We start from the raw sequence: 12014 nt of genomic DNA, 5'->3' as shown, positions 1-12014 counted from the left end.
ACCCAGGATCCATCATACTAAGTTACGTTACGGGAGCGAAGTAAATTTGGCCCGGTCAGAAAAACGAACGGTCGCGATCATCCAAATCACGAAACCGTAACCCGCAACGACGGGAGTGCCACACGCTCCCCGTCAGTGCGCCCAGCAGGGACACGTCGTCCTGGCCGAGGCACAGGAAAAGGGGCGCTGGATTAGAGATCGCCAGACTTCAAAACAAAAACACACACAAAATACTGCTGTTCCGGAAACAAACCCGGGTCTGGTTTCCGTCTCTAGTGCACTGGCAGATAAAAGCGGGCCAGGAGGCGCCCTCCCGCTCAGCGTCCGCGGCACCCGCTTTGCTGGCCACGCAGACTCACGTCGGTGATGGTGTTCAGGGCGGTGTCCGCGCCGATGCTGAAATCGGAGCCCGGCACGTTGTTGGACACGGTGGCGGGGACCATGACCATGGGGACACAGAGCTCCTCGAACTTCTCCCGGGCAGCTGACAGTTCCAGCAGTCCCAGGTAGGCCTGTCAGGCGTGCGGTTGTGGGGAAGGAGGGCGGGGAGCAGAGGGGCCGTTAAAAAACACCAGAAGGCGTTCGCGTCACCGGGGACCAGCAATTCTGTGAGCGCGAAGGAGCCCAGAGGTCAGCGTCACGCAGAAGAGACACCGAGTCTCCTGTTCGCAAGGGTCTCGTTACTCGAGGCCCTCACGTTTTCTTTAAGGCAAACGGAAAGCTCATCGGTCGAACGAAAGAAACATGAAGGTCTGCGGTCCGACGCGCCATCAGAAATGACGCGGCCACGTGACTGCCCTGCTCCCTGACGGCCATCAGGCCTCGGATTCGAGAGACGCCGTCACTTCTGCAGACTGCAGATGCGTGAGGCTCACCGACAAGGTGCCCCCCCCGTGGGGAGCCCAGTTCCGGCTCCCCGATGCAGCTGCTCCGTGGGAGCCGGGGAAGCGTCCCACGGCAGCACGACGACTACCCAGTGGCAGCTGGGCCCGGGGGACCACCCCCCACCCTGCCCTGTGCTTGCCGCAAGCCTCCCCCCTCCAACTGACGGCCCTGACGAGCCCACGGGTGCACAGAGACAAGGACGTACCTCAAATCCACCAATGATCAACAGCGCGTTGATGCTGTGGGTCCGCATCTGCTCGGCGATCGCCTCCAGGGACTTCCCGGGCAGCGTCCTACAAACAGTGCAGTCACACGTGAGGCCAGACGGACCTCGCGCAGCGGACGGACCCCGCCGGCACCCCCACCCCGCTCCCCGGGCCGGGCCCCGCGGCTGGACGGCAGAGCCGGGAAATCAAGTCTCCCGGGAGCGTTGTTTAAAAAAGGAGGAGGGGCGCCTGGGTGGCTCAGTCGGTTGGGCGTCCGACTTCGGCTCAGGTCGTGATCTCGCGGTCCGTGAGTTCGAGCCCCGCGTCGGGCTCTGTGCTGACAGCTCGGAGCCTGGAGCTGCTTCGGATGCCGTGTCTCCCTCTCTCTCTGCCCCTCCCCTGTCACTCTCTGTCTCTGTCTCTTTCTCTGTCTCTGTCTCTCTGTCTCAAAAATAACCATTAAAGGGGCGCCTGGGTGGCTCAGTCGGTTAAGCGTCCGACTTGGGCTGAGGTCATGATCTCGCGGTCTGTGGGTTCGAGCCCCGCGTCGGGCTCTGTGCTGACGGCTCGAGCCTGGAGCCTGTTTCGGATTCTCTGTCTCCCTCTCTCTGACCCTCCCCTGTTCATGCTCTCTCTCAGTCTCAAAAATAAATAAATGTTAAAAAAAAAATTTAAAAAGAAAAGGAGGAAAAAAGGAAAGAAACGCTCATTGTCCAGTAGTTGGGCCTCAAAAGAACCCCAGTGCCTCATCAGAAAACAACGCGCCCCAAAAGCTCATGAGCGTTCACGGGAATTGTTTGAACAGAAGCTTCCTGTTTCCGAGTCCCGTGCGCACAGCTCGCCCAACCTGATCTCAGCTCACGTCCACACGCGTCCACACCTGCTGGTCTTCTCCTGTCCTACCTCCTGGTTCGAGCCCCACGGCCCACGCGTGGAACCAGACAAAGCACCGCCGGCCACCCTGCGCCCCTCTCTTCCCTTTGTGCCGACTTCGCACAACATTCACCCTTCCGGGACGCTTACGGGGACCCTCAGGGCAAACCCTCGTGATGTCAGCGACAAGGTCGCCCCGTGTCTACAGTGAGCTCAGCCCAGAGCCATGGCTGGGGCTGGAGAAGCAGACACGAGTGGGTGTCGCAGGAGCTCGGGAGGGGCTCAGGGCTGGGGGGGCAGGCGCCCGCCTCCGAACGGAACTTTGCCGCCCAGATGGCTCGACGGCCAGCAAGCCGCTTCAGAGAAGCAGTGAGCTCGCGAGCGGCTGGGTACGTGGGCACCCGCCACGCTGGGGAGGCTCACTGGAGGCAAAACCGCTCCCAAGTCATCTGCCGCGGCTCTGGTCTGGGGCCCAGCCGTGGGCTCCCCAAAACGTGACCCGGGTCCCTCGTGGGGTGGGCTGGGGCATGGATTCCTTCACAGCAAGGGCAAAGCAGCAGCTTCTGGGGTGTCGGCTGAGCGTCTGACTCTCGATTTCAGCTCAGGTCGTGATCCCAGGGTCGTGGGATCGAGCCCCGTGTCGGGGTCAGTGCCCAGCGAGGATTCCGCTTGGGATTCTCTCTCTCTCCCTCTGCCCCTCCCCCGCTCACGCGCTCTCACCCTCTCTCTCAAAACAAATAAGTAAACTAAAAAAAAAAAACCAAAAAAACCAAAAGCAGTAGGTTCTGCACCAGCTGCTCTGGCAGAATGTGAGCTTTCTCCTCCCAAAGAGCAGGTCAGAGTCCAGACGGAGAAATTACCGTTTGGTCCCAAGAATGGAGCCTCCTTGGCCGGTCCAGCCTCCGACATCCGCCCAGCCGATCTCCTTTATCTGATGCGCAAACACAGAGTCAGACGGCAGAAGGGACAGAGGACGGGGTAGCTTTGAGGCCGGCTCCCAGGCCTGGAGCCTCCAGCGGGCCGCTGGTCCCGAAGGGCCCGCGCACCCCTCGGAAGCCGCTCCCGTCGCGACACCGAGCAAGTCACGTGCGTCCTGGGGTGAACCTGGAACCCAGGCCGCCAGGGCCCCGCCCTCCCACCGCGGGCTCCAGAGCCACACTCCGCGGGCCACACTCTACCCATGGGAACTAAGGAGCGATGGATATAGTTGTTTTTCTAAATTGATGTAACTTCTTTAACTAAAAACCGAGAGGCATCTAAGGAACCCAGCTGAGGCCCGCCGGGCACGGCCTCCCTGGCCAGCTCTCCCCTCCCTCCCTCAGAGGGGAGCCCGTCACGCCCACGTCCTCAAAGACCCCAGCACACAGCCGTCTGCTCCCTGGACGCCTCCCCAGGGCGTCCGGTAGACACACGCCTCCCACGAAACCACTTGCCACTCGGGCCACAAATGGAGTCATTCTGGCTTCCTTCTCTCGTACCTGTGTCCATTCCGGGGGTGAAGCCCACTGGCCCTGCCTTCAAAACGCAGCCGGTGCTGCAGACGGCTCGCCCACTCCACCCCTGCCAGACGGGACAACCGCCCTGGCTCGGCACCTCCCCCTGCATCATCTCCCCCTGCCTCAGCACCTCCCCCTGCAGGATCATCTCTCCCTGCCTCACCATCTCCCCCTACCTCAGCACCTCCCCCTGCCTCAGCACCTCCCCCTGCATCATCTCCCCGTGGCTCAGCACCTCCCCCTGCCTCACCACCTCCCCCTGCATCATCTCCCCCTGCCTCAGCACCTCCCCCTGCAGGATCATCTCTCCCTGCCTCACCATCTCCCCCTACCTCAGCACCTCCCCCTGCCTCAGCACCTTCCCCTGCATCACTTTCCCCTGCCTCAGGACCTCCCCCTGCATCATCTCCCCCTACCTCAGCATCTCCCCCTGCAGGACCATCTCCCCCTGGCTCATAGCAGAAGCCCCAGCTCATCTCCCTGGTTCTGCGCCTGCAGAACCCTCAGAGGGTCAGAGACCCTCAGCACGCGCTCACACAACCCTGCTCAAAGCCCTGTCTGCTCCCGGCACAAGCCCAACTCTATAATCACCTACGAGCCACCTGCCCCCCGGCCGCCTGCACCTCCCGACTCTGCTGCTGCGGCCGCGTCCTCTGTCTGTGGTCTGAGTCCCCGAGGCTGACCCCTCCTCTGTGGGTCTGGGCAGCGACCACGCCCTGTGAACCATCTGTTCCCTCAACGTCCTCTCCCTCCTGAAGGCGCAACCCTGCCGAGCGAGGCTGTGCCTTGTCCCTAGCTGGATGCCCCCCGGAAGAACTCCGCGCACTGTTATCATTAAATAACGGGGGGAACAGACGCTGCCCTGCAGGACGCGCTGGGTTACGGGGTGGGGGGGGCCTGCAGCCTCCCCGCTATCTGAGCTCCTGAGTCGTGTGACCTCGATCAAGTGAGCAAAATGGGGCTGACATGGCCGCTTTGCTGCGAGATTTAAGTGGGTTAACGTGCGGATCCCGTAGGATCGGGGAGTGTATACAGCAAGCACTCAAGAGGTGCCCGCTCTCTCCGGCAAGGCTCTCGTTCGGGTGCTTGCCGTTCTTGAGCACTGGGCCTGCAGCATCCCCCACGTGGACAGCCTCAGGCCAGCGTCCACAGGCCCCACGGGCGTCACTGCCGACTGTCCCCTGAGAAAACCGGGCAGTGCGTTCCTTGCCGAGCGCCACGTGGCCTCGGACGTGCGCCTCAGGGCGGATCTGGGCCCCGCGTTCGTCACATGACACAGCCCCAGGTTTCAAGCCTTGGAAGGGAGGCCCCGTTCCCCACGATGCCCCCCGGGGACTCACCTGGCCCTTGGCGAAGCCCTCGAAGCCGTCGTAGATGGCAAACATCTTGTGCCCTTCGGAGATGCCCACGCGCACGGCCGAGCGCACGGCCGCGTTCATCCCGGCGGCGGGGGCGCCCACGTTGATGACTGCCACGTTGCAGTTGCTCTGCAAGACAGCGGAGGGCTCGCACGCGGGGGGCTCACAGCGGGCACGCCGCCCGGGAGCCCAGGACGCCAGGGTCCGCGGGGGACACGGGGGGGCCTCACGGGAGCGAGCCGCGGCGGCACCCACCTTGGGGATCTGGTCATCTGGCATCTTGATGGCGAGCCGCTTGTAGGTGTTCAGATTGCTCTCGAAGCTCCTGGAAGGAGAGGCCGCCGTCGGGGCCAAGGTGAGGGCGCGAGGGGCCGGTCCCCCCACCTCCCGGGCCCTGGCGCGTCCAGTTACGCAGGAGGCACGTCGTGTCCGCGGCCAAGGAACCAGGCCTCTCACACGCTCGGGTTTCTTTCTCAAGATGCCAGCCCCGTGCCACGTCCCGTCCTAACCTCGCCAAGTCCTCAGCAACCCCACCAGCCGGGACAGCAAACTGCTCCCGCCGCTCCCCATCAAGGCCTGCAGGCGGCAGAACGCTGCCCGAGGCCGGGCTCGGCCTGACTTCCTCGGCTGGGAAGGAGCACCGCCCTGGAGCACGGCTGAGCACCGCTGAGGAGCGAGGGCCCCAGGAGAGCAGCGCCCTCGGGAGAGTCACCTTCCGCGGAGTCGCACGGCGTCCTTAAATCTCCTCTCGTCCATGGCCTTCTGCACGTCCTGGGTCTTCAAACCAGTCAGGAAAGGAAGAAGGAACACGTCAAGACCCCGACACCGGGTCCTTCCCTCCCCGCCCTGCGCTCCGTCCGACCTTCCAGGCCGGCAGCCCGGGGTCAGCGAGGCTGCACCTGCGCCTGCCCGGCTGCGAGGGCCGAGCCCAGGCTGCCGTGACAAAGCAATGCCGGGGCCACAGACCCTGGGGCCCCGGGGACAGCAGCACAGCCGGGGCGAGGTGGAGTTCGCACACGGCCTTGTGGGCAACCCCCGGTTCGGGAGGGGGGCCACCCGGGGAGGGAGCAGGGGCGGGCGGCCCGGGGAGCACCACTCACACCGCCTCGGCCCTTTCAGCCCGAGGACCTCAGGCAAGTTATTCACGCCTCTGAACTCCATTCCCTCATCTGTTCCCTGAGAAAAATAGCCCAACTTCCAAAATTATCTGGGTTGTAGGAACGTGCGGGACCCTGGGGACAGTGCCTGACAGACACCGGGTGCACACACACACACACGTGCAGCCAGGCACTCGTATACACACGTGCACACACACGCAGCCATCCACACTCACACACACAGGAACACGCACACGCAGTCGTGCCCACTTGCACACACAGAAACGTGCACACACAGCTGTGTATACTTGCACACATAGACACATACACACACGTGAACACACGCAGCCACACACACTTGCACATACAGAAACATGCACAAGCAGCCACGCACACTTACGCAGAAACATGCACACATAGCCACGCACAGGTGCACTAGCAGAAGCATGCACACACATGCACACATGTAGCCGCGCACACTTGCACAGAAACATGCATACACGTACACACGTAGCCATGCACACTTGCACACACACAGCCATGCACACACAAACACGCACACATACACAGTCGTGCCCACTTGCACACCCAGAAACACGCACACACGTGAACACACACGCAGCCGCACACACTTGCATACAGAAACATGCACAAGCAGCCATGCACACTTACACAGAAACATGCACACGCATGCACACACGTAGCCGCGCACACTTTCACAGAAACATGCATACACGTACACACGTAGCCATGCACACTTGCACACACACAGCCATGCACACACAAACGCACACATACACACACAGTCGTGCCCACTTGCACACCCAGAAACATGCACACACAGCTGTGCATACTTGCACACACAGAAACACGCACACACGTGAACACACACGCAGCCGCACACACTTGCATACAGAAACATGCACAAGCAGCCATGCACACTTACACAGAAACATGCACACGCATGCACACACGTAGCCGCGCACACTTTCACAGAAACATGCATACACGTACACACGTAGCCATGCACACTTGCACACACACAGCCATGCACACACAAACGCACACATACACACACAGTCGTGCCCACTTGCACACCCAGAAACATGCACACACAGCTGTGCATACTTGCACACACAGAAACACGCACACGTGAACACACACGCAGCCGCACACACTTGCATACAGAAACATGCACAAGCAGCCATGCACACTTACACAGAAACATGCACACGCATGCACACACGTAGCCGCGCACACTTTCACAGAAACATGCATACACGTACACACATGTAGCCATGCACACTTGCACACACACAGCCATGCACACACAGAAACACACACATACACAGCCATGCGCACTTACAAACAGAAACATGCACACGCAGTCGTGACCACTTGCACACACAGAAACGTGCGTACACAGAAACACGCACACACGTGAACACACGCAGCCGCACACACTTGCACATACAGAAACATGCACACTTACACAGAAACATGCACACGTAGCCACGCACAGGTGCACAGCCAGAAACATGCACACAATATACACGTGTAGCCGTGCACAAACACGCAGCTGTGCACACACACACATACATGCACGCACACACTGCCATGCACACTTGCACACACAGAAACATGCACACACGTAGCCATGCACACTTGCACACACATTTATTCACTCCAAAGCCTTCTGGCAATTACGTTTCTACGGCCACTTGCAACAAGTCCAAGACTGAATTGCTTCATCACTTCTCTGCACAGGTTATAAAGTACAAACGCTTCAGAGCCACCGGGAAGGCCAGATAAAAGGACAGTAACAAACAGGCCTCGGAAAAGACAAGACACTGACAACGTCTGATGCAGCTCGCTGCCACCTCGCGTAGTGCCCAATGGCCTCGAAAACCCCAGCCCGCTTTGCTGCGTGCAGGGGCCCCACCCCCGGGGCCCGAAGGAGGCCGGTGCACCCCAGGATGTCACCCCAGCTAGCCATTCCAGCGCCACGTCTCAGATGGGAATGTCCTCGGGGACCGAGGGCAGGGGCAGCTGCCATCGGAGAGGCTCCGCCCCGTCCACCGCACCCCGTGAAGCCCCCCCCCGGATGCCTCACGGACCCGTGTCCCGACACATCTCGTCTTGTTGGCAGAAACGGGTGATGTGCACACGCTCCTTCCCGACAGACGGAGCTCGTCTTTGGGGAGGTTCCGCTGCGCGCTGCCTCCGTCCTGGTGTCACCGAGCCCCTGCCTCCCCCACGGCAGCGGCCGGCGTCCCGGGCGAACTCACCATATGCACACACTCCACCAGGGGCAGGCGGACGGCCTGGTTCCCGCTCAGCGACACCACGCAGGCCGGGGTCTCTGGGGTGGCCTGGAGAAGGGCGACCACGGCCTCCACCCCCATGCGACTGGCCTGTGACAATCGCGAAGGTCAAAGGCAAGGTCACGGGTCCAGGCAGCACGTCCACCAGCTCCGGGGAGGCACGACCGTGAGCAGACGCACCCGTGAGCGGAGGCCTGGCCCGTGTTCAGCCGGACCCAGCGTGCCCCCGTCCCCCCGTCCCCCTGGCATGGGTCCTGATGAGCTCCTTACGGTCTATCCTATCACGTTTAACCCACCGCCAATGGGGAGATTTCGACGAGATTTCGACCCCACTAGGAGGTGGCTGGCGGGGGGCCCTGAAGGGGGCTCCGAGGTGCAAAAAGCAACCAGACCAATACCCACGAGTCTGGACTGGCCTCTGCTGACCCTGGGGCCTGCGTCTAGAAACCTGCATGCGTCCCCCTCCCCCTCAGCACCCCCTGTTTGGGGGTCCCCCAGCGTCTGGGTGACGGGGGGCCGAGCGGGCCTCCAGGACGAGCCACGGGCTCTGCAGGCAGGGACGCTCTTCACCGGATGGCCACCGGATGGCTCTGTGAGCGTCGGACTTCCCGGTAACACGTTCCTTCTCGCTCGTGGGTGGAGGCGCCCCACGACGTCTATCCTCACTCACCAAAATCCTGTCAAAGGCCGAAGGAGTCCCGCCTCTCTGCACGTGTCCAAGGATGGTCACCCGCGTGTCGTACCCCAGCTGCGTGACCACAAGCTGTGGGAAACAGAGCGACACAGGACGTCATCTCGTGCTCTGTGCCGGGGCTGGGGACTCGGGAGTCCCTTCCTCGGACCTACGCGGGGGAGACTTCCAGTGTCTAAAGTTCGCTTCCTAGAGGAACGTTTAGGTGAATGGTGAGCTGAGATCAGGGCACATCGTTACTAATACCTTCTGGAAATGCAGACATTTCCCCCCCCCAGTCACCGTAAGTCTGCACAGCTGTAAATGAAAAGCACAGCGTGGATGCGTGGTCAGCCACGGGGTGCCCCCAGGGCGGCCCCACGTGAGCGTCGCCGGGCCGGGCTGCCATCCACACTCACCCCACTTACTCCTGTACCAGCAACGGGCCAGGCCAGGTGGCGCCTGTGGTCCTTCCTGCTCTCGTATCCCATGATTCAATCTCAACTTTGATTAAGCGGGAAAAGGAAAGTCCCTGATCTTATTACTTCTTGTCGATAATGGCAGATAACTTTCCCAGACAGACCCCCCTGTTCTAATACTCAGCTGCACGGCTGGTCTGGGAAGGAACGAAAGGCAGGACAGAGAAACCAGTTCGCGAAGGCAGCCGGTAACGTCCTTTGCCCTGATGGACAGCTTCAACCGGAGGCTGCCTGCCCGTCTGTCTGTCTCCCCCGCGTTCTGTCCAGACATGAGCCATCGCCGGCCTAACGGGAGAGCCGGCCCATCCCTCCCGTCCGGGGTCCTTGTGACAAGCCAGCGCCCTCGGGCGAGCCCTGCTGCAACAAGGCTGCCCTGGAGGCCGGACGCAGCACGGGCGTGAACCCAACAAGGCAATCTTGTTTGTGAGAACACTGGGGCCCGACCCCTGTCGCTGGTGGGCAGCTGGCGCCCGGAGCCGGGACCCCCCGTCCCTGTCCCTCCCCTGCTGCGTTTCAACTGTCAGGGCGGCTCCCAGGCCTCTGGGGATATTGAGGACAGTACGCGGGAGCCGCGGAGTCTCCTGCCGTTAAAAGTTATGAGTCATTACCAAAACATTTTTAAACATCAGGAAGAACAAAAAATGTTTTCATGATAATAACACAACGTTCCAAACGCGAACCCCACCAGCCTTGTTAAAATCCCCCACTTCTAGGCTGGCGCCTGAGAATTACGAAACCAGACACACTCACCTCCTTGATTTGCTCAGAGGTAATGGGTTTATTTTGGGTGTCGATGGCGCCTTCCGCCACAATGATGATATTCAGTCTTTTCTTCCGGGCACGGTTCTAGGAAAACAGGACACCAAAATCGTTTTTAACAAGAGACAAACCCAGGGTCCTTTGCCCCAAACGCACTGGCCTCTTTCCAGGTAGAGATCTTCACCCAAGTTTGCACACGGGTCACCAACTACTGCGGGCGGGTGAAGGCGCTCTGGGCAAGTGGGGTCGGGGTGGGGGAAGGCTGGTCACCCTGGACACAGGCCAGCATCCAGGTGACCCCAGGCTGGGGACCACGCTCGTTTGCCATCTGGTCCCAGAAGGCGGTGTGCTCAGCCATGGGCCCCAGCGACGCGTCTATACCGCAAACCAGGCTTCTGATCTCCTCCTGAAGCCAGAGCCTCCCACCCACTCACTGTGAACCTGGCAGGGAATTCCTGCCCCTGCAAAGGGAGCACGGAGCCCCAGGCCTGGGCGGGCAGGGGGAGCACAGAGCCCCAGTCTTGTGCAGGGGTGGGGGGAGGGGAGCACGGAGCCCCAGGCCTGTGCAGAAGGCGGGCGGGGGGGCGGGTCGCACAGAGAGCACGCACGTGGGAAAGCCGCACCTGTGCGGGACCGGCCAGCCTGGCACTGAGCCCACACCTGCTGTCCCCGCAGCCCCCTGGGGGGGGAGGGGGGTGTCACCCAGCGATGTGCTGAAACCACGGTCAGCAAGGACACTGTCTACCGAGTCCCAAGTTAAGGACCCTCCCGGGGAGGCCGGGAGACGTCACACAGGTGGGCAGTCCCTCCGGGGCGGGGGGGGGGGGGGGGTCACAAGGACACAGGCTGTTTGCTGCGGGGTGGTCTAAGCGTGCGAAGACGTGGTCGCAAGTGATTACGATGTGTCCACGAATACGGGATCGGCCACGTGGCCACACGCCACCCACACTCACGTGGGGAGGGAGGCCCCGAGCCCGGAACAGGGCACGGCAGGAGCCCTGGCTCCCCACTGGGACCCGTGCACCCACGAATCCCCCCGGGTCACTAGGGGCCGAAGCATCTCCCCGCGGCACAGCGGAGGATCCGGGGGCCGGGGCCCGAGCCCGGGTCTTGCCTTGGGGCGGCCTTTCTGATCTCAAACCCAAGTAGCCAGAATCTGGCGGACGCCGTGAGGTGTGCTTCCCGGGCCCGTTTATCGGACGGGACATTTGGGGAAATGCTCCCAGCGCCACGTTCACGCCCGACAAAACTTCCTCGCGGACAGAACGATCAGTGTTTCGCCCTCAGTCTCCCGACACCTAACGCGGGGACCCCACCACGTTCTCGTCCTCGTCCCAGCTCGCAGTGCCGTTTACAAAGTCTGAAACCCAAGGACGTTTGCAGAGAAGACCACGCGGTTACGGAAACGACGGGCAAAGCTAAACACGAGCGCCCACCCCCCAGGTAACAGCCTCACCGCTGCCCCTCTGACCCGCTGTGCGTGGCCCCAGAGCAGGCCCGCGTCTCCTCGTCCCGAAGGCCAGAACGTGGCCCGAGATGGCGTGGTCCTGAGCCAGGCCGGGGGCAGGGGGACCGGCGGCGGGCAGGGACGGGTACGGCCCCCGGGGGTGGGGGGGGGGGGGTGAGCCACACAGAAGCACTGTGCTTCTCACGCAGCCAGCCACGTGTGGCCCCACGCCAACGGGCCGGTGGGGGTGCATCCCACGTCCCCGGGTCAGAGGCGAGAAACACCGAGCACGTCTGCTACGTCACTGGTAACGCCCGTACCCGGGACGTCGGTGGCTTCACCGGTCCCCTGCCTAAGCTTCATCTTCCTACGTGCGGGGCTCTTCCCGGCAAGGGCGCGGCGTCCGTCAGGAGTTTCTTA

The 12014-nt window shown here is 61.9% G+C and overlaps 1 protein-coding gene across 3 annotated transcripts in view; it reads right to left on the bottom strand.

Annotated features, from left to right (window-relative positions):
• Positions 1–12014, bottom strand: part of LOC102967779 (phosphofructokinase, platelet) — a 54003-nt gene that overhangs the window by 12654 nt on the left and 29335 nt on the right. For 2 of the 3 annotated variants that reach the window (XM_042990929.1, XM_042990930.1), the window contains exons 8-15: positions 10139–10234; positions 8910–9002; positions 8204–8329; positions 5531–5595; positions 5074–5143; positions 4801–4947; positions 2825–2895; positions 1091–1178 (exon numbers count right to left, since the gene is read on the bottom strand). In XM_042990929.1, coding sequence (XP_042846863.1) covers positions 1091–1178; positions 2825–2895; positions 4801–4947; positions 5074–5143; positions 5531–5595; positions 8204–8329; positions 8910–9002; positions 10139–10234 — 756 coding nt within the window. Of the gene's footprint in view, positions 1–359; positions 513–1090; positions 1179–2824; positions 2896–4800; positions 4948–5073; positions 5144–5530; positions 5596–8203; positions 8330–8909; positions 9003–10138; positions 10235–12014 lie in introns of all 3 variants that reach the window. The other variant, XM_042990928.1, reaches the window with a different exon arrangement.

This window comes from Panthera tigris, chromosome B4 (genome assembly GCF_018350195.1).
Source record: "Panthera tigris isolate Pti1 chromosome B4, P.tigris_Pti1_mat1.1, whole genome shotgun sequence".
In the NCBI taxonomy this organism is placed as follows: domain Eukaryota; kingdom Metazoa; phylum Chordata; class Mammalia; order Carnivora; family Felidae; genus Panthera; species Panthera tigris.
The sequence above is the reverse complement of the archived record's forward strand: the minus strand, read 5'-3'. Positions and strand labels throughout refer to the sequence as shown.